The following is a 22021-nucleotide window of genomic DNA, read 5'->3' on the forward strand; positions in this document are numbered from 1 at the left end:
TGTCAAAATTACGAGACATTCTGCAATTGCCTTTTTGGTATTTAATCTTCTAGGTCAGATATCAGGGATCCGTTTTTGGACATTTTGGCGAATAATCAATTTATGGAAGAAAAGCAATATGCCTATTACAGATTCAGCGGCATTTGCACTTAAAGTTGCCAAATCTGCTGTAGGCTTGTCAAAATTATTAGACCTTCTGCAAGTTCATTTTTGTTATTGAATCTTCAAGTTTAGCTATGAGGAAGCCGTTTTGGGACATTTTGGCTAATAATCAATTTATGGAAGAATAGCAATAGGCCTATTACGGATTCGGCGACATTTGCACTTAAGTTTGAAAAATCTGTTTTACGCTTGTAAAAATTATGAGACCTTCCTGGGCCTTCTGCAAGTTCATTTTTGGTATTGAATCTTCAAGTTTAGTTATCAAGGAGCAGTTTTGGGTAATTTTGGTAAAGAATCAATCGATTTCAGTCGAGCAATAGGCTTATTACAGATTCGGCGACATTTGCTATTAAAATTGCTAAATTTGTTTTAGGCTTGTCAAAATTATTAAACCTTCTGCCTATTACAGATTTGGCAACATTTGCACTTAAAGTTGCCAAATCTGTTTTAGTCTTGCCAAATTATGAGACCTTCTGCAAGTTACCTTTTGGTATTTAATCTTCAAAGTCAAATATCGGGAGGCCATTGTGGGACATTTTGGCGAATTATCAATTAATGGCAGAATAGCGATAGGCTTATGACAAATTCAGTGACATTTGCAATTAAAATTGCCAAATCTGTTTTAGGCTTGTAAAAATTATGAGTCCTTCTGCAAGTTCATTTTTGGTATTGAATCTACAAGTTTAGTTATCAGGGAACAGTTTTGGGTAATTTTGGTAAAGAATCAATCGATTTCAGTCGAGCAATAGGCCTATTACAGATTCGGCGACATTTGCTATTAAAGTTGCCAAATTTGTGTTAGGCTTGTCAAAATTATTAGACCTTCTGCAATTGCCTTTTTGGTATTGAATCTTCAAAGTCAGATATCAAGGAGCCGTTTTGGGACATTTTGGCAAATAATCAATTTATGGAAGAATAGCAATAGGCCTATTACAGATTCGGCGACATTTGAAATTAAAATTGCCAATTTGATTTAGGCTTGTAGAAATTATGAGACCTTCTGCAAGTTCATTTTTGGTATTTAATCTTCAAGGTCAGATATCAAGGAGCCGTTTTGGGACATTTTTGCGAATAATCAATTTATGGCAGAATAGCAATAGGCCTATTACAGATTCGGCTACATTTGCAGCTACAGTTGCCAAATGCTGTTTTAGGTTTTTGAAGATTATGCAACCTTCTGCAAGATCATCTTTGGTAATGAATCTTCAAGTTTAGTTATCAGGCATCAGTTTTGGATTATTTTGGTAAAAATCAATCGATTTCAGTGGAGCAATAGGCCTATTACAGATTCGGTGACATTTGCAATCAAAGTTGCCAAATTTGTTTTAGGCTTGTCAAAATTACGAGACATTCTGCAATTGCCTTTTTGGTATTTAATCTTCTAGGTCAGATATCAGGGATCCGTTTTTGGACATTTTGGCGAATAATCAATTTATGGAAGAAAAGCAATATGCCTATTACAGATTCAGCGACATTTGCACTTAAAGTTGCCAAATCTGCTGTAGGCTTGTCAAAATTATTAGACCTTCTGCAAGTTCATTTTTGTTATTGAATCTTCAAGTTTAGCTATGAGGAAGCCGTTTTGGGACATTTTGGCTAATAATCAATTTATGGAAGAATAGCAATAGGCCTATTACGGATTCGGCGACATTTGCACTTAAGTTTGAAAAATCTGTTTTACGCTTGTAAAAATTATGAGACCTTCCTGGGCCTTCTGCAAGTTCATTTTTGGTATTGAATCTTCAAGTTTAGTTATCAAGGAGCAGTTTTGGGTAATTTTGGTAAAGAATCAATCGATTTCAGTCGAGCAATAGGCTTATTACAGATTCAGCGACATTTGCTATTAAAATTGCTAAATTTGTTTTAGGCTTGTCAAAATTATTAAACCTTCTGCCTATTACAGATTTGGCAACATTTGCACTTAAAGTTGCCAAATCTGTTTTAGTCTTGCCAAAATTATGAGACCTTCTGCAAGTTACCTTTTTGGTATTTAATCTTCAAAGTCAAATATCGGGAGGCCATTGTGGGACATTTTGGCGAATTATCAATTAATGGCAGAATAGCGATAGGCTTATGACAAATTCAGTGACATTTGCAATTAAAATTGCCAAATCTGTTTTAGGCTTGTAAAAATTATGAGTCCTTCTGCAAGTTCATTTTTGGTATTGAATCTACAAGTTTAGTTATCAGGGAACAGTTTTGGGTAATTTTGGTAAAGAATCAATCGATTTCAGTCGAGCAATAGGCCTATTACAGATTCGGCGACATTTGCTATTAAAGTTGCCAAATTTGTGTTAGGCTTGTCAAAATTATTAGACCTTCTGCAATTGCCTTTTTGGTATTGAATCTTCAAAGTCAGATATCAAGGAGCCGTTTTGGGACATTTTGGCAAATAATCAATTTATGGAAGAATAGCAATAGGCCTATTACAGATTCGGCGACATTTGAAATTAAAATTGCCAATTTTGATTTAGGCTTGTAGAAATTATGAGACCTTCTGCAAGTTCATTTTTGGTATTTAATCTTCAAGGTCAGATATCAAGGAGCCGTTTTGGGACATTTTTGCGAATAATCAATTTATGGCAGAATAGCAATAGGCCTATTACAGATTCGGCTACATTTGCAGCTACAGTTGCCAAATGCTGTTTTAGGTTTTTGAAGATTATGCAACCTTCTGCAAGATCATCTTTGGTAATGAATCTTCAAGTTTAGTTATCAGGCATCAGTTTTGGATTATTTTGGTAAAAATCAATCGATTTCAGTGGAGCAATAGGCCTATTACAGATTCGGTGACATTTGCAATCAAAGTTGCCAAATTTGTTTTAGGCTTGTCAAAATTACGAGACATTCTGCAATTGCCTTTTTGGTATTTAATCTTCTAGGTCAGATATCAGGGATCCGTTTTTGGACATTTTGGCGAATAATCAATTTATGGAAGAAAAGCAATATGCCTATTACAGATTCAGCGACATTTGCACTTAAAGTTGCCAAATCTGCTGTAGGCTTGTCAAAATTATTAGACCTTCTGCAAGTTCATTTTTGTTATTGAATCTTCAAGTTTAGCTATGAGGAAGCCGTTTTGGGACATTTTGGCTAATAATCAATTTATGGAAGAATAGCAATAGGCCTATTACGGATTCGGCGACATTTGCACTTAAGTTTGAAAAATCTGTTTTACGCTTGTAAAAATTATGAGACCTTCCTGGGCCTTCTGCAAGTTCATTTTTGGTATTGAATCTTCAAGTTTAGTTATCAAGGAGCAGTTTTGGGTAATTTTGGTAAAGAATCAATCGATTTCAGTCGAGCAATAGGCTTATTACAGATTCGGCGACATTTGCTATTAAAATTGCTAAATTTGTTTTAGGCTTGTCAAAATTATTGAACCTTCTGCCTATTACAGATTTGGCAACATTTGCACTTAAAGTTGCCAAATCTGTTTTAGTCTTGCCAAAATTATGAGACCTTCTGCAAGTTACCTTTTTGGTATTTAATCTTCAAAGTCAAATATCGGGAGGCCATTGTGGGACATTTTGGCGAATTATCAATTAATGGCAGAATAGCGATAGGCTTATGACAAATTCAGTGACATTTGCAATTAAAGTTGCCAAATCTGTTTTAGGCAGATTTACAGATTTTCTTTATTTCAATTTCTAAAATACATGCAATGTAAACAGGAGAATAAACGCGTTCAATTTTCATAATTTTAACTCACAGAAAGGCAAATTAACGATTAAAATCGTATCGGCAACAGACAGACAGACAGTGCAATAGACATACAACAAATTAACTTAATGTACAAAGGCAATGGTGATGGCAATAGCGGACCTGAACAAACAACAAAAAGACCACCGACTGCAACCACGATAACCAATATCGCCACGACAATGACAACAAGAACCACAACCACAATGAGTTCAAAAGGTTAATGAAAGTATACTGTTTTAAATCAAAGAGCCTGCGTAAAATAAAATATTCATGATATTGCTTTAGTCAATAACAGCCCGAGACTTTTCAAGCTTAACCTGGTCGTAGCCTAGAGCAAACATAGTGTATACCTTAAGGGAAGAAATTTTTGCGAGAAGAAATTTTCGCGGAAGAAATTTTCGCGAAATTATTAAATCACGAAATTAAATTCCGCGAAATTCGGTTTTTTTTTCTTCTTCTTTTATTTAGTTGTTTTTGACCAGGTATTACCAAAAAAGATGGGCAAGATTGATTTTTAAGCCTTATAACGTGTATTTTTATAAAATATAAACAAATATAAACAACTCCGTGATGCTAAAAGTTAATTTAAGTTGATAAATTCTTCTCAATCGCGAAATTAAAATCCGTGAAGCTTTTAAAATCGGCTCATTCGCGAAATTTGCCATTTTGAAACTCTGATTCGCGAAATTAAATTCCGCGAAAATTTCTTCTCGCGAAAATTTCTTCCCTTAAGGTAGCTAGAACGTCAGTTTTAAATTTAACTGTATTCTTAACTTATACATTAAGGTAAAACCATAAAGCAGACATCTAAGAAGATACATCACATACTTAGGCAAACAGTGAGATTGTGACCTCTAGACGCCTTTTGATGATTTATGAAAGTTTAAGGGTTTAAAGTAGCAATGCAATAAATAACAAACTTTACCTTCCGTTGGCGAATGTTCAGATCAACACTCATGGTGCGACAGCTGGAAAGGTTTGGGTAACTTCGATAATTTGACTCAAGAGGCGTGCCCACAAACATGTGGCTTGTGCTGAAGAATGGAATGAAGACGAGGCTGCTCAACGAAAAAAATTGCTTTATTTTGAAAATACTATGGTTACTCTTAATAAATGTAATTTTATCGCACAGAAAAAGATTCTTTGTGCAACAAATTGTTGTTTAGCGAGTCTAAATAAAATTTTAAAATATATACATGTTCTTAAAATGTTCTTGTTTATGTTCTAGAGCTAACAAAGTCTTGTTTTTCGAAGAATAAATGCTTACAATGTTCCTAATTTCTATTCATTCATTTTTTCAATTTGTCCGCTTTTTTGGGACACACTGTATGATTTATTCTTTCCATTTAGAACATGAATGTAAAATTTGAAAAATAAACAGACAGCTGGTTTGGTGTCAGTAAGTTCAATAGGAAAAGGAACGAATTTCCGAATCACAGTTGAATTTTTAGCTGGGTATCTTTTTTCAAAAATAAAATTCTTAACAATCTAAAAAGTTCGATTAAAATGGTGTACAAAGTTAAAAAAGATATTGTACTATAATAATAGTGTTCTCGAGAAAAAACATCCTTGGCTGTAAGATAAAGTAAATTTTGTTTCCTCGGATCAAATATGAAGAAGCATTTACCGTTAAAAAAAATGAAAATCGTGATTTGAGACCGTCCGATTGTATTTGCATGATAAAATTTGTCTGAGTCAACGTACTGTCGGACTGCTTCAATCCGTCTTGATTTGGACTGTTTTGTTGTCGGACTATAAAGTGTCGCATTAGTGAGATGCACCCAAATCGATTGTCTAGTCCATATTTTCTTCATACCAAAAGCCAAAGTAGTTTATTGTAAGAATACGAAAATTATAATTCTCTTTATTTCGATCGAAGTATCTGTTTGAATAATGCATTTCAACTATCAATCAAATAGTCTAATCTCCAGGTAGAACAAGTTCCAATAAATTCAAGCAATATTGATATCAAGGGCATTACCACATAGGTTAATATTCCTATCAAAAGTGAGATAACGAGCGAAATAAAAGCCAGCGTATTGTCCAATAAATTTGAGCGTGCAAACCAAGTAAAGCAATGAATTTCTTCATATGTTCACCATGTTGTTTTTCTCAGACTCATTTAACATTTAGCCCGAAAAAATACGATGTGAAAAAAATCACAAAAAAACAACAATGCCAACATTAAATTAAAAATTAGGATGTCATTGAAAGATATACCTTATAGACTTTCTTTCTGTTTTCATTACGTGATACCATAATGCACTTCGAGAAAATTAAGAACAGCAGGAACTGATGAAAGGTTGTTGAAAACCATACGTTCTAAATAAAATTAAAAAATAACGAAAACACCGACTCTGACGAAATGGTAGGATATCCAAGGCCATCATTAGATAGATTAACAGTAGCGGGTAAAATTCACATAAAATCCTTTATTTTTTCCGATATTCACTTTTTTTTTACATGCGATGGCTTAAAGCACGACATCTAGCACTTCGGGCTTTATAAGTCTATGATGGCGGCAGCATTACAGTCAATCTAGAACAGAAGTATTTGAAATCTATTCGGAATTGACGAAAAAGTTAATACCTGATTTAGTATGCCAGCTATCTGTCATGTACATAAGGTGGTGGTGAAATGTTCGAAATGGCGTCCCCAATCGTAATGCTATGTCCATCTGAAAATATCAAGTAACCAATACACACATCAACCATTAAAGCGTGGACTGGCTTCCAGGTTGACAAGAAGCCATGACTTCAAAATGTCTGAAATCATGTCATTAAAACTCTCAAAGACAACAAATTCTGACGTCATTTCCTTGTCAATCATCAACCAGTTCTCCTAGAAGCTGACCGCGGAATTAAGGGTTGATAGATGTGCCATCAAAAAGCTATCCATTCTTTACGAATTGAAGAGATGAAAACTTGAAATCAAACGAGGAAGGGCAGCCCTACTGAACCTTTCAAACGTAAGAATAAAATCAGGCAGCGGCGTTTATTTTCGAGCGCCCTCATACTCCCTCAATGATCTTACATGTTGTCGAAACACAAGCGATGTATTCAAAGTTCCAATTTACAAACGTGGTCGGTACCTTTAGAGGAGCATTGCTAGGGGAGGAAAAGGGGTTCTTACAAGAGACTGCAATATAAACTGAGAGACATTTGTCCAAGTTTCATTGGTTATAATTTTTAAAAACATATTTGTCTTTTCTTTTTCAGAAAGTTTGTAGGGAAATTTTTTTTCATTCGCCTACTTTCGTAGGGAGGGAGGGGGTTACTTCAACGGGAAGGATTCTTTCTTCAAGTATAATTAAAGGGTTAATTCAAAATACGCTCGATCTTTGAATGTTAGTTTGAAAGGGTCAAAATAGTGGTGGCCTGAATTGAAGTTCAGTCTCTCTTACCCAGTCTTCAACGCACTGCATTGGTGTGATGTCATACCCAGCATACATTGCTGGATTGTTTAGCATCCCTTGAGCTGCCATCACTCCTAAAATAAAAATCAAAAAAGGAAATGATATGTTCTTTGTCAAACAAAAGGTTATACCGTGCTTATTAGCCAAATTCTGGAGCCGCTCGCTGCGCTGCAGTTGATGCGCGTGTCGGGACAAAAATCGAGGCGGAAGCCATTTTGTTTACATTTTTGGCTGGGGAAGCACTGCAAAACAGTGCTTTTTGAGTAGATTTGGTGATTCTTGGGAAGAAAGAAGAAGAATACTGCTTGGAACCAACATCAAATGTATTGGAATAGACTTCTATCATACATTGGAATAACAGACAATACTTTTTGAACATAATGAATGTGTGAAACTTGCTTTTTTGTTTACAAACTTCACTCAAGTAGTTTTGTCGATTTTGCTGCTTTCAAAAGCTGTTGATGGAGACTACTAACTTGCAGAAGTAACTTTATATTGGTGCAAACAATGACTATAATAGCTTCACAAACATTCCCTATCATGGAATTCAGCTGGGAAAGATTTTTTCGATCGCATTGAACAGTTTTGATATGAGAGAGATATCCAAGATATAGGCTGATAGTTCAAACATGGTTTCACCCATCCCTTTAGATAACAAAAATTTCATGATTCATTTTATTCATCTAAAAAATGGCTGAAAAGACACCATCGGTCAGATGGGATTCATCACTGACTGCGCTGAAGGATAAACTTTACTTTAACTCTCAAAATTTTGTCGTCGAATCTTCCCAGTCGTCAAAGACCGAGTTATAATGTTATAAAAGTGACTGATTTTGGGGTACATTTTACGTGCAGGTTTTGATTGGATCCAGGAAAAGAAAATGTGAAAGTATGTTACGACATTGACATGACTGTGTATATCATATAATGGATTGTTATTATTTTGGATATCCGGCATACCGTCAACGGCTCTAACTTGGGATGGTTGACTTTCTGGACTGTATTTTCACTGTTGACAATCTCTGTTGACAACAAGTTTGTTTTCTATGATTTGCGACTATGTTAATTAAATGAGTTTGGAGGTTCGGTAAAATGATTGCCGAATTGCTGTCCCATGTTTTGTCAGACTGTCCCAAGTTAGAGCCGTTGACGGTACAAATCCACTTTGTAGTCATTACATTTTCGGGCAAAGTTATGATGCCTAAAGCACTGTCTGAAATTATTTTTTTATTTGGATTATTAGTTATCAGTGCTAAATTCTGTTCGGTGGAAAAGCTTCCAACTTCCCAACAGAAAAAGTATTGCCACAAAGGATTATAATAAAAAAAATTTGAGATGTTTTTACTTTATCATTAAATATAAAAATTTGTACAAAATTTGCTTCAGCCAAACATTTTTATGCTTGAAAATAGTTTATAAATTTTATTCTGTTGGATAATTTTGTGGTGGTAAAGATAAGAAAAACATAACATGAAGTCAAGTCAAAATACTCTCAAACACTCAAACATGTTTATGTATAATTTTACTTTTTACCTATTTCCCAACCCAAAATCTACCTATCATACTCAACTGAGGCCCAAAGTGAGCAGAAAAAGTCTGTTTACGAAAAGTAATAGCCCAAATAAAGCATATACAGTACAAAAAGTTCATAGGCTATAGGCTAAAGACTGAGGCCGGGATAATTGAAAATTCCCCCAAACTATGAGTGATTAAAAACGTTTCATGTTTGGAAGAGGCTTTTTCTTGAAATCCAATTTAAGTTCCAACATAAATCCAATCTTATTTTCCTATTTTTTTGCTGGTAAAAAGAAAGGGAGTCTCACTGTTTTCTGACCAAATATCTGCGAATGCCGCCTAAAAACGAAAGCGAAAGTAGTTTTTGTCCCTACAATCTGCGCACGGCAGCGCAGCGAGCGGCTCCAGAATTTGGCTAATTGAGAGTTCATTCATTATATGTACACTGGTTACTATTTTGTCCTTCATTAATTTGTCATCTAATACCTTAGTTCCAAAAAGTCATAGACCATAAAAAAGATCACTAAAATAACAATAAATGATTTAGTAATTCAGGGGGGGGGTCATGCAGTTATTATATCAACACTATGAAAATTACTACCGTGGTGGTATATAAACCAAAATTTGGGAAAACAGTTACTCCACCAGTGGACTAACTGCAACATGGGTGGTGCCTAAGCCCAAAATTGTCGATTTTGGTAGGATATGGTGTACTAAGTGAGCACATATTTTTCAATTTTTCACTTAAAATTTTAGGTTTTTAAAAATTCCGGAAGCAAAAAAATTCAAAACATTGAATCACAATCACAATTTTTTTTCTTCAATCAAGGCATGAAAGATATTTTAACAAACTTGGAAAATGATTGGGATATTTAACTCTTGAACGGTCGTTAATAAGAAGTACGCAGTAAAATGGTATCAAAAATGAGGAATTCAGTGAAAAAATTGCCAAATTTGGCATTTTTGGGGGTGGTATACACCAATTTTGAGGGTAAAATCAGTTAGTACACTATGGAATAACTGCAAGGGTGGTGGTGTCTGTAGAAAATGTCTAAAATTGCAGTTACTCCACATAGTGTCAAGGAGTAACTGCAAGACCCCCCCCCCTGAGTAATTAACAATTTCATGAATTTTTATAAAATGAAATGAAATCAAAGTAAAAATTAACTTGTGATCCTTTCATAGTATGAAGAATCTTTGGACTATCCTGCTTCTAAGTTTGTATGTGTTATTACGGCATCAAAAAGTTACACAATCGAAAATGTTATAATTAAGGGTCTATATATATAGACAATCCGAGGCGAGGGGTTCCACCCTTCAAAAAGACTTAACAAACACTTTTACCCTTACCATCAACGTTGGTCAGCTCTTTGACTTTGAGAACATCTTCTTCAGATTTGATATCACCATTAGCAACCACCGGTATGCCGATCGATTCTTTGATCTAATGATAATGGGATTATGAAAATAACAAGATCAGTTCAATTTCTGGAGAACTAGACTTAGTATATTGAATACCTCACCACTAACCAAACAAAACATACATGTTGCTTGTATTGCAAAAGACATCACTACGTACTAAAAAACCTAGTAAAGGGTAAACTTTGTGGTGTTAGCAGATTTGACAACCAAAAAAAGTTAAATAAGAATGGAATTAAAATTCAATCACTGATCCAGCCAATAAAATGGCGATTTGATAAGGTAAATCTCTCACCAATTTAATGACGTCATAGTGAACAGGTTCTTTTCGTTCTTTGGGGGTTCTTCCATGAACAGTGATCCAATCAGCACCAGCACGTTCCGCTCGTTGACAAAACTCAATGGTTTTTCTGTAAGTAAAGAATAATAAATTAACATAAACGTCACACAATTGCAAAATTGTGATCAATGTTTCCCCTAAACTTGATAACTAAAGAGGAGGTTCCCTTTTCGTTAGACAGGGAGGGGTCAATTCTTTTATAAAAGATCCAACCTATCAAAAGCTTAGCACTAAGCTATAATAATTTTAGCACCATTTACTAGTATAATCTATACCAAAGTGCATCTCACGTATAACGTGAGGACCTTAAAGGAAGAACTTTAATGGGGGTTTAAATTGGCGGATTGTTAAAAAGGTTTTTTCAGAGGGAATTTCATTGAAAATTAGACTAAACTCTCAATACTTAGTTTCTTTATTAGAGAGTTTCTTTATTATTTAAAAATTCTTGATTAGATTTTAGTCTCTAAATGGTAGTACTATGGATGTTTTGTAATACTTATAGCAGCACCCTAAAAAATCTATCCTAGTTTAAAGATACAAAGTATTTCAATTTATGAAAAACCAAAATACCTGCTATCTTTATGTATTCTGATTTTCACTTCGCACGGGAATTCGAATCCAACGCGTTGCTTGGTTTGAAGGACAATGTCTTTGACTAATTCACCGTGCTCCATCAGATAGGATCCATAACCTTCAGCCATTGCCCAACGCTGTGGGCAACCACAGTTCAAACCTACACCGTCACTGTATCTAAATGTATTAAAATAGGATGGAAATATAAAAAAATTCGAAGAACAAAACGAAAGGAAGAAATCATCGATGTCGACACTTTTACTTATAGTTTTTGCCTCGCACCTCCTTTCAAGAAAGATATACAGTAGATTTTAATGTTTTATAATTGAATTGTAAAGACTAGATGCTCGGCTTCGAATATTGACTTATCCTTAACGCTTCATGCGCGGTCAACAAATTAAAGAATATTTTGATGATATTCGATGTCATGCAAACCAATCCTCTACAAAAAAAACCCCTCCACTTGGGGAACACCTCCTATCTATCATTTTCACTAACGGTTTGACCATTTCTGCAGCATCAGCAAAATCTTTAGGTTTGGAAGCTGCAAATTGCACAATCAATGGCCGATCCTCTGAAATAAAAAAACTAAGAAACATTAGCGATTTTACGTATGAGTGTGTTTCTGCGACGGAGACGGTTCGTTTCTGACTTGTCTAGATCCTGACTAACTGAGGACGACAGAAAATCAGCGGGTTATTCCTAATCGCTTCAGTCACACTGCCGTCCTCAAAAGCGCCAAAACATAAACTCACTCATGTCAAAATATGACAAAATATTGCGCATTTAGATTCTCAATGCAAGACAATGGTATCTCAAATTATGTGAGAGCAGCAAATTAGACTTTATAAAAGTTGTAACTGAAACTTGGTGGCAGCTTAATGTGGAATTCTGCACGGCTGTATGTAGGATTTGAAAAAGTATAGTTAATTTTTGCAATTTTTTTAATTGATGGGGCATGTACGTTTTTTTCTTCAGGAAAAGCGCAGTATCAATCACACCTGCATTAGTGGTGAACTCGACATCTCTGGCTTTCTTAGACTGGACAAACGATTCTGAAATGATCATCGGTGTATAGGCTATATCGCAACCATAACTGTAATGAAAAAAAAATTCTGAGCGCTATCTCATTCCCTTCAAGAAACAAGATTCAATTTTCTGAGTTCGGGGTTAGGGAACAAAATGAAGCTTTAACCATTTTCAGAAGATATGTGATTACGCTCTTACAGTATATTTTCCTTATTTTCAATACAATCCTTTGTTTTAGAACAATTTGAAGATCAATGTGGCTCAAAAACCCCAAAGAACAGAAGAATTTAGGACCGATTCAAAGCCTAAAATGGCTGATTTTTAAATATCTGATGAATTCTTTCAATTCCAATTCTTTCTAACTAGAGTGTATAGGGTTTGTTTTGATAAATTGTTCATCATGAAATAAATAAAAATGAAAAAATCGGGAATGGATCGTACCTTCGAACTAAGTGACGGAACGCTTGTCTGGAAAAAAAGAATTAGAAAAAACAATTACTTTCATGTGCTGTTTTATAACAAAATTTTTCAAATCACGAGACTCACTTTTGGGTAAAACTTAAGAACTAAATAAGAACAATCCGAGCCTTAGAATTTAGGAATGACTACAAAAATGCTGATTTAGGCCCAATTTTTAAGTCAACTGTGTACATTTTAATAGTTGGAAGTTGGTTTAAAAAAGCAAGCCAATTTAGGGGAAATCAGGTTCGTTTTGATTATGAGCACGCACTTAGATTGAAATAGAAGGTCTCATTCGAATGTACCTACTTTGAATATCTAACCATGGGTGCACATACTTTAACGACATCTTTCTCTTCAAACAAATCCAACACTGACATTTTTATTCCAGTGAATTCAAGCAGTGATAAGGATAAATGCAGTCCTTGATTTTTCTTTATTTTACTAAAATAGAAGTAGGATCTACTTTGAAGACAGACTTGGCAATATAAAAAATGAGGTCTAAATTGATATGAAAAAATGCTGACCTTGCAAAAACATTGCAGTTTTTTAAACGATTCATCGCAGCAAAACAGCGCGCGCTTTTTATTGTAGAATAGAATATCTTTTTTTCAAAATCACACAATGCAGAGCATTAATTTCGAATTGTGACGTTAAAAGTGTTAAGCAAGAAATAGACACGAACGGTTCATATTGTAAAAGAAGAAATTTTGCATTGCTTTTTGCAAGATAAGTACACAGATTCATTATGTGAAGACTTGCTTTAAGTCAAAAACATATCCTTACATTCATTCGCATTCTATCCTAAATTTGAACAATACAGTAGTTAATCAAATGACTCAATCAATAAAGACTAACATAGCAGTGCTAAGAGTATTATAAAAGAAATAAATAGCATAAAAACATGTTTGTGGTACTTTTAACCACTAAAAGCTTTTAAGTCTATGACTCTGTACAACCAAGAAAGTTATAATCTAGGGCGTTAGAAAAGTCATCATGCTTAATGAAAAAGTTAGTAGCAGAAGACTTTGCATTGCCCATGGTTAAACTGTAGGGTGTAGTTAAGTGTGGTAAAAAAAAACAACGCTTTCTTAGAACATTTACCGCTTACGGGCAATATCTTATTTCATACTTATAATTTAAAATTGTACATGACAGAGAAAAAAACTAATTACACAAAGTTAGGTTTATACAATACATATTCGCCATGCAATTGAATATATAAAAAAAACATCGCCATTTTACCTTTCTAATCATTTAAAATCAATATCAATATTTTTAATTATGATACAATAAAAACTCCCCTTATTTACCATTATATACAGACAAAATTAACGATATAATTGGATGGGAAGATGTACCCTTCTATATTCAGTGTTTAACAATGAAGGCTCTTAGCATTCCTATTCTTGGAGCCGATCATACGGTCTTGTAGTTTGAAAAGACAACCGAGCCTTAGGTACTACCTGACACCACCATCCCTTAGTATTGATACTATTATATTGATATTTTTAATATTTGAAATTCAAGGAAGTCTACCCTCTCACTTTGGTAACAATCTAATTCCCTATAAGCTTCTCTCCCTAGAATTGGGTTGGATATGAAATGAACTTTTGAGTACTGATTGACAGAGAGGCTGATTGATTATAAAATTTGTATAAAAATGAGTTTCCAAGATTTTCAAAAAAAAGAGAACTGATCCCTCAAACTTTATTCATTCTTATTCAGGAAGATTGTTCATCACCATCACCATGGATTCTTAACCCTGAAATTTTAAGCAAAAAGTACAGACAAAGTGTTTTGAAGAAAATGTAGTAAAAGCACTTAATCATCTTATTTTATTGTTTACCACGGCAGAAAGGACAACAACCATTTTGAAGCATCAGCAATTCGAAATCTTCTGCGTGGTACATCTAAAAATACACGAAACATTCAAGTTCAGAGGAATGGCATAATGCACAGTGTCTCTAAGTATGCAGTGTCTCTATAAATCAAACACGCAAACCGGGGGGGGGGTGTCACAAATTTGTTCAAGTTAAGAGAATTTCGAGATACAGACTAAGGCTTACAAGGCATTTTCAACTGAAGAGACTAACAAACTTGTTCGAGTTATAGAGATTCGTTAAAGAGCTTCCGCTGTATAGCGGCCATTTTTCTAGTACGAAAACAAAAAAATCTTGTTATTGCTGTATGAACATGCTGGAAATGATTGTCTTAAGAACCGCAATTTTGTAATTTCAACGATAGGGTATCATTGAAATCGTTGCAAAAGTATCAACATCAACTCAACAAAGTAAGATATTCATCTTTTATGATATAGAAAGAAGGTGTGCCACTTATGCTGAACTTTGATCGTAATTGGCTATTCCATAAAAGTCTCTACCCCTTGTGTTGAAAAGGTATGACGTACAGGGTGGTGTTAGAAACAAAAAAAAAATCCAGAGGGTTTGGTTTTTCATCCAGGGTGGTCAGTAAAATTAAGTTGAAAGTCCTGAGGGGGGGGGGGGGGGTCCTGAAAAACTGAAAAAAAATCTAATAATACCCCTTTTTCTCCGTGTCAATGCTAAAAGTCAGAAGCCTATCAAACCATTCGTCAATTTTCCAATCTCTTAATCCTCTTAACGGGCCAATAGCATAAAGCGTTAGCAGCGAGAGTGACAATTCAGAAAGTTGCAGAAAACCGCAGCTCGAATATTTAGCATCCCATACTTCGAAAATCCTAAATATACTGAGCTAAAATCTCAGCCTTGCTGACAGTAACATTGTTAGCGCTAAAGAAGCTTTTGATAATGATATGATATTAAAAAATCAAAATTTATTTCATAGTACTATGAAAAAAAATTTGATTTTTTAATAAAACTATGGCGAATAGATTGAACAATGATATGATAATGTTTGGCTTTTTTCTTATACTGGCTTTGAGTTTGAAATCCATGTAAGAGAAAAGTAAGCTTGTTTGAATGTAGTGTTCGTTCTTATGCTTAAGTTTATCAAACATGAAAAATCGAACGTGTTCGAGCAACCATATCATGCTCAAAATGTGTAGAGTTGAAACATTTTAAAATCGAATGTATCGATTTCTGAAAGTGTGGCTCAATGGTCTAGTGGTATGATTCTCGCTTTGGGTGCGAGAGGCCCCGGGTTCGAATCCCGGTTGAGCCCGAATATTTTTCATTTTCAACTAATCAAATATTTAAAAAGTTCGAAAGCTAATTTTTATAAGGTGAACCTAAAATTTCATAGAATCTATAAAGATAGTCGATATTAGGTGGAGTCGATATTTATCGTGGGTAGCAAGCAATATAGGACTTGACCTTTCGGCCATCACTCCTCAAAAATGCGGTAATATTTACAGTAAAATATACTGAATGCCCAGAATGGTACCAAAATCCAAGTTTATTCCAAAAACCTAAACAGGAAGAAAGAACATAAAAAAGACCTACCCTCCAACACGATTTACACATAGTAATCGAAATCTCTGGAATCAAATTCCTGTAATATTGATATCTCAGCGGTGCTTGCCATTCCTTGATAAAGACCGTTGTTCGAGACAACTTTTTGAGGGTGTTTTGACCAATGACCACTGGTTGGTACTGGCCACCACCTTGATCAAAAGACATGAGTTTGGAAGTGAATGGGTCATCATCTTCGTCAAGACCACCTGTATCGTTTTCTAAACGCATGCTTTGTGATTCTGTGAAATAGACAATATTTGTTATGTTAAAGTTAAACAATTATTGATTGTAACAAGATAAGGATCTCGAAGCATGAGGGCTAAAGTCTTAGTTTCGAAGAGAGAAATTATAATCATGTGTTCGTACCCAAAAAACATATCAAAATCAAAATTACCCATGTAAAAGTAACTAGTTTGAATTGAACAAGTTATCTACTCTAATGTCCCGAATAAACGTTTCACACCGCTTATGAATTTTTGAAAAGATTTTAAGCTATCACAAGCTTAGTTGCTCTAAATAGCCTGGTTGTAGCTTAAAAATTACCTTATTTTGAGTTTTTTGGAGATAAAATTTCGCCACTCCCGTTTATTAGATTTTGAAAAAATTTCGGACCTCGACTACTACTCGGGATCTTATCTCAATTTTTCATTCCGTCAAACGTATTTCGCATTATTTCGTGAACATAAAAATTAAATTTTAAATTTTCCCTGAAAATTTAATTTGTCTTTGTTCGATAGTAATTTGTCAAGGACCGAAAAAATAGGGACATTTTTTGACACACCCGGTACCAGATATGGTTGATAAAAAAATGAAAGGTTTAGGTAAGTTGAAAGTTTCCTTGTTCCATAAATAATCGACCGCCGAAGGCGGTTTCTTTCATAGTGGTACGCTAATCTCGTTTTGCCTTGGCTCATTACTTTGTCTGCCATTTACTTTCGGTTTTTTTAACTAGATTGCCCAGGTGTTTCTCTTTTTTTCCCTGAATGTCTTTTATTCGGAATTGAATAATCGAGACATAAAAAATGACTATATTACGTAATCTGTTTTCAATGAATAATCTAAAATGTACTGGAGATGACATGTAGGCGTTAATAATGTGCGCGCGCTCTTTTGCGAGCGTGATGCGTGATGGAAGGCGGTCGTTTCAGTGTGGTTTAGATCCACACTGTGACCTATTTTAACCAATGAAATGTGACTCACGGTCGTTTCCAGACTCCTGCCAGTGATCACGCGGTGAGCTTCCGGAAAGTGAGTCCATCTTGATCAAACGTACTGCCTCTTCATCACTGGGTGAATATAATGAAATGGAATAAGTTAGTTGATGAAACGAAGACATTTGACACAGTAAATCAGTGGACAATAAAACTATCTGTACTAGTCTTGTTTGGTTAAAAAGCGCTGCTTTATGGTAAGCCCAGAGAAAAATAATACCAATTTAATAAACTTGAATTATTACTACTCGGTGGCCCGTGAAAAAAAAAGAATTTTGTGTCTGGCTGTTCCGTAACAATCTAATTTTTTACGAAATTCTCTTTTCAATATTCGTGTATCAACCGGTGGTTTACTAGCTTCAAATCATTTACTTCATTAGGAGCAAAAATCAGTGGTAATTATAAAGAGCAGCGGGGTGTAAATGATAGGAGATACCTGATACCATCTTCCAAAATGAACTCAACCAGTGGTAACACCTCTGCAAAGAAAAAAGCAAAATTAAGAAGGTAACCTCGTTGGAACAGTTATCGTTTTTTTTGCACACAGAGCGGTTCTCCACCAACAAGGGTTATCCCTTTTTGACAACCTCAGTCCAGATATTCTTCATGTAAAGCACGTCACTTTACAATGCAGTTTGTTACAGCAAGATTTTCTAAAATTGCCCATATTCGGGGTGGTAAACTCTCGGACCGATTACTATAGCAATCTACAAAAAAATCTCGGTGAATGTCGGGGGAGCTTGGTCTGTTAGATATTTAACTATGAGCTAACCTCAATGCAAATAAAAAAATAATTAAATAGACTAAAAAAGGTATTTAAGGAGTGAATGACATACCAAATCCAATGAATGAATGGATGAATGGTTGAGAACAATTGATGCATTGATTCCCTTTGTTATTTAACAATGGGTTAGTCGTTGAGCATCGATAACACATCGAAAGTAAATCCTTAAGAGGTTGAATGAAATATTGTTCAGTTATCAGTTTCTTACGAATAAAGACACATCTCTCTCATAAAAGACATCATTTAAGGTGTCTCCCACCATTTGCTTACGCAGTAATTTTGATAACAAAACGATGAGAAATTCTGCCTTGTCAGCATAGAGGCGCCTTCTTTCTATTTCATAAAAAATATTTTCAAGAAAGCCTTTGAGGCCCTGCAAGGCCAGACTAAAAACAGAGGCAACTCTCTTCTTCAATTTTTCTTTCAAAAATTATATGTACTAGGATATATAAAGAGAACACCAGTAATCAGTTTTTTCCAAAGAAACATTGAGCGGCTATCATGGTCATCATATGGTGTTTGATTATTACCTGGTTATCTTGGAAAGGTTTTGATCGGATGGTCATACTACCAACATCAATGTTTTGTTGGAAACGTTGTGGTACTCTCATCGTCTGTTTGGTAAGACATACAAAATTTTGATAAAACATACAAAATACAAATTTATTAAAAAATGATAATTTTATTATTACCACAAGAAAACTTACAGGCCATTTTTATGGTCAACAACGGACAGTTTCCTGCCTTTCTAGAATTTGGCCTGAGTTACACAGCTGATCTTAATTTCAGAGTTTCTCCATATAGAAGAATGGTCTGGAAGAAAAGCCACAAAAGCCTTGGACTTATAGGTGCAAGGTCTTTAGTTAGAATTAAGTCAACAAACTCTTTTAAGCACCTGAAAATACTGTAGATGTTGCTGAATATTACCGCTGTTTATTTTGGTAGGAATCTAAGCAGAGTAGTAGTGTGAGAGTATTATTAAAAATGAGGACATACCTGAAGTTTATCAAAAGCATATCTGGATAACTTGTATGCACCGAGTGTTTTGCCTTGTTTAGCAACAGTCAATAAAGCATGTCTGTACATAATATTTTGAATGTCAAGAAAATTTAGGTTAAAGAGAAAAAACTGATAGTTAAAATTTCACTCTAACCCTAGACTTACAGCATTGTTCTTCATTATAAAAAAAGGCGATGTTCATATTTCATTACTTATGATAACAGGATAGCTGAATCATGAGAAAGGAGCTAAATTTCAACCCAACTCAAATCCCTCTCTGACCCGAGATACAAATGAAAAGATACAGTCTGGAGACTCCGTGTGGTGTTTCATTGATGGAAGAATGTAACAAAAACCGTCCCATATTGAAAAGAGCTTCTGGCATCTCCGCTGTGAAAGGCTCAGACTAATATGAGGAAAGAGAGGAAAAGGATTAGAAAGTCTGAAGATTTTAAGGCTTTTAGAATAACAAGTACCTTGAAAGTATCATCGTTTCGTCCTAGGTTTTAGTTGGAATTAAAACAAATTAGTCCTCTAGAGAATTCGCCTTGGTCGAAGTGTAATTTACATGAATTTTTCAGCTTTTTCTTCTGCCTTTCTTGTTGCAACCCTTCGCTGGAACGAGAATTGCGTGCAAAAAATGACGTAACATGACAGCTGTGTATAAAGGCTTACCTACACACAGTCAAACCCCCTCAGAAAAAAAAAATAACTATGTATATTTTACCATGTACTTAGCGATGGGATGATAGGCGTAATAAATATCAGCTTTCCTTTGAAATTCAAAGAATTTGTCGAGAATGTTCTCTTCCACGTCTTTTGCATCGCCTATGAGTAAAAGAAGAATCAAAAGTAATCCTTCTCTTCGGGAAGTTGTGCCAAACCAATAACCGGAGCAGTATTAGGTTAAAAATGGTTATAAGGCGAGGCCAATTTAATTTGTTGTTTTACGGGCCAAGCTACCCAAAAATGAGGGTCGGTCGGTCGGCGAAAAAATGAAAATAAAAGTAGAATTTTACCTATAAAATCTACTAAAAAGGCAGCAAAAACTACTTCCTCTTGACAAATGTGCGAAATAGAAAATAAAAAGACACAAAAAGCTCGAATTCATGGATAAATTGAAAAATTGAACATAAAATTCTCGAACCTTAAAAATTTTTTGAAAATTTGTCAGTCTGTAAAGCAATGAAAATAAAAATGTACTGCCAAAATCAATTCTATTCTTATTTCAATTTTTGGAATTTCAGGGTGGGTCGGACCGGTAAAACAACTAACTAACTTCAAGAGAATCGTCTCTTTAGGGAATGATGCTAATGTTCTGTTTCGGCATCCTTAGACATCCATCCAAATTATGGACATAGTTTGATATGAGCCGCTTATTTTAGGCGTATAAACTTTCACGAGCAGAAACTTTCGCAATTTTCACGAATTTGGGCCTTTTTCGCGAAAGTAAATGTCTTTGAAAATTCTTAACATGGCAATTTGCGAAAGTTTATGCTCGCGAAAAATTCTCAAAAGAATTGGAAATCTATAAAACCTCGAAATCGTAATAAATATCTAATTTTCGGCATACTATTATCCTTTATAATGCCTTTTTAAAGTCGATTCGCGAAAGTTTATGCTCGCGAAAAAATTTTTTCCTCAAATTCGCGAAAGTAAATGTTGCAAATTTCGCGATTTTTCGACCTCGAGAAAGTTTCTGCTCGCGAAAGTTTGTACGCCCAAAGTAGTTAGCTACTGTGATTGCAATTAATTTTCGAATCCATGATACGATCATTTGACAAAGGATAATTGAATAAAAACAATTTATGTAATACGAGACAGGCTTTATTAAATACCTTTCATTTTTTGACTCGCTAGATCAAGACACTGCATCGAAAGTTGCCAGAAGTAATAACCTGCATCGTTGAACCTACGAGAAAAATTTGTAATAACAATTGTCAGTCTATAAACAATTTACAATCGAGTTCATTAAAATAAAAGCGAGCAAAGGAAAATTTTCTTTTTCAGCTTGTTAGAAATTAGAATTTCACAAAATACCTGTTTTCAACGACAGCATTTAGTGTAAGTTGTTCCAATACTTTGACAGCGTCTGCCCTCTTGCCAGCTTTGTGGAAAGCTATGAAAATAAATTACTTTACACTCAAACAATGAACTATTCGATAGCAATTTGTGTGAATTTTTTTTAGCGATATTAGGGAGTCCCATAGAACACGATGTAAGATCAAGGCTAAATTCAGCCAAGCTCCAGTTCCAAATTTGAAAAATTAAAGTCAACAAGTTTGCCAAGCTGAATTGTTAAATAAGTCTTAAAGTTTATTCTTTTTTTATCGAACAAAACCACAAGTGGTCTGTTACCATGAGAGATTTTACGGATCATGAGGGTTAGTTCATGTTATTTTATAATCATTGACATTTCTAATATGGTATTCAATTATGCTATGTACCTTCTTGTGCCTCGTCAAAGCGGTCATTTTCCGCCAACCAATTAGCATATGGTACGTAGACTTCATCCTAGAAATAAATATTCGGTTGTATAGAAAAAAATATTGCAGCCGTTATTCTCTGTAGAATGTTAGTTTTGAGATAGATATACTGAAATCGCTAGGAACTATTTTCAGAAAGAATGTGGATTTTCAAGACCTTGAAAACAATGGGAAGGTGTATAATAAATAGGCAGGATGCGCTAATAGAGACACGAAAGTTAATAAATTTTTGATTAAACCTTCAAGTTTTGATGTGTTTCAACAAGAATGAACGCCTAAAAAGAGAAGAAAGGTAGTGTTATTCTTAAAATAAGAAATGAATCGAGATGATCGTAGCATTACAAGGTAGAGCATGAAAATACAGTACATGAGGTTGTGAGTTTACCCTAAAGCTGGCTCATAACGGTAATTAAAGCTCTCTGCTTTTAAAAATGTTCAACAATAGAGGTGATAAGTCAAGGGTAAGCGA

At 34.6% G+C, this 22021-nt stretch overlaps 3 protein-coding genes and 1 non-coding gene across 9 annotated transcripts in view; 1 reads left to right on the forward strand and 3 right to left on the reverse strand.

Moving 5' to 3' along the window:
* The window catches only part of LOC136798954 (uncharacterized), a 72819-nt gene extending 67941 nt beyond the window's left edge, over positions 1-4878 (reverse strand). Inside the window, exon 1 of the mRNA XM_067055633.1 lies at positions 4793-4878. The gene's annotated coding sequence lies outside the window, so the exon portion shown is untranslated. The remainder of the gene's footprint in view (positions 1-4792) is intronic.
* LOC136798955 (tRNA-dihydrouridine(20a/20b) synthase [NAD(P)+]-like) lies at positions 4833-13082 on the reverse strand. Of its 4 annotated transcripts, none has more exons than XM_067055638.1 (11): positions 12927-13082; positions 12600-12626; positions 12131-12225; positions 11628-11703; positions 11127-11306; positions 10512-10626; positions 10148-10241; positions 7271-7356; positions 6457-6544; positions 6088-6189; positions 4833-4901 (listed from the first exon to the last, which is right to left on the reverse strand). In XM_067055638.1, exons 1-10 carry the CDS (start codon positions 12995-12997, stop codon positions 6113-6115), a joined length of 909 nt encoding a protein of 302 aa, XP_066911739.1. In that variant the 5' UTR covers positions 12998-13082; the 3' UTR covers positions 4833-4901; positions 6088-6112. The 4 variants fall into 4 exon arrangements, with proteins under 4 accessions (XP_066911739.1, XP_066911740.1, XP_066911738.1 ...); XM_067055639.1 differs by lacking the exon at positions 4833-4901 and adding an exon at positions 5307-5749; XM_067055637.1 differs by lacking the exon at positions 4833-4901 and adding an exon at positions 5307-5865.
* Positions 13083-13710: 628 nt separating this feature from the next.
* LOC136798957 (intraflagellar transport protein 122 homolog) overlaps positions 13711-22021 on the reverse strand; it is a 29502-nt gene continuing 21191 nt past the window's right edge. For 2 of the 3 annotated variants that reach the window (XM_067055641.1, XM_067055640.1), the window contains 13 exons: positions 21792-21827; positions 21514-21580; positions 21107-21185; positions 20905-20978; positions 19794-19894; positions 19372-19472; positions 19064-19145; positions 18598-18681; positions 18120-18231; positions 17720-17762; positions 17273-17358; positions 16061-16311; positions 14367-14530 (listed from right to left, as the gene is read on the reverse strand). In XM_067055641.1, the coding sequence (XP_066911742.1) occupies positions 14456-14530; positions 16061-16311; positions 17273-17358; positions 17720-17762; positions 18120-18231; positions 18598-18681; positions 19064-19145; positions 19372-19472; positions 19794-19894; positions 20905-20978; positions 21107-21185; positions 21514-21580; positions 21792-21827 (1191 nt within the window). In that variant the 3' untranslated portion in view covers positions 14367-14455. Of the gene's footprint in view, positions 14531-16060; positions 16312-17272; positions 17359-17719; positions 17763-18119; positions 18232-18597; positions 18682-19063; positions 19146-19371; positions 19473-19793; positions 19895-20904; positions 20979-21106; positions 21186-21513; positions 21581-21791; positions 21828-22021 lie in introns of all 3 variants that reach the window. The other variant, XM_067055642.1, reaches the window with a different exon arrangement.
* Trnap-ugg (transfer RNA proline (anticodon UGG)) lies at positions 15708-15779 on the forward strand. Its single transcript has one exon. It is a non-coding gene; the product is annotated as a tRNA-Pro (tRNA).

The sequence above is a fragment of the Clytia hemisphaerica genome, unplaced genomic scaffold (assembly GCF_902728285.1).
Source record: "Clytia hemisphaerica strain Z4C2 unplaced genomic scaffold, Clytia hemisphaerica genome assembly, whole genome shotgun sequence".
Taxonomy (NCBI): Eukaryota; Metazoa; Cnidaria; class Hydrozoa; order Leptothecata; family Clytiidae; genus Clytia; species Clytia hemisphaerica.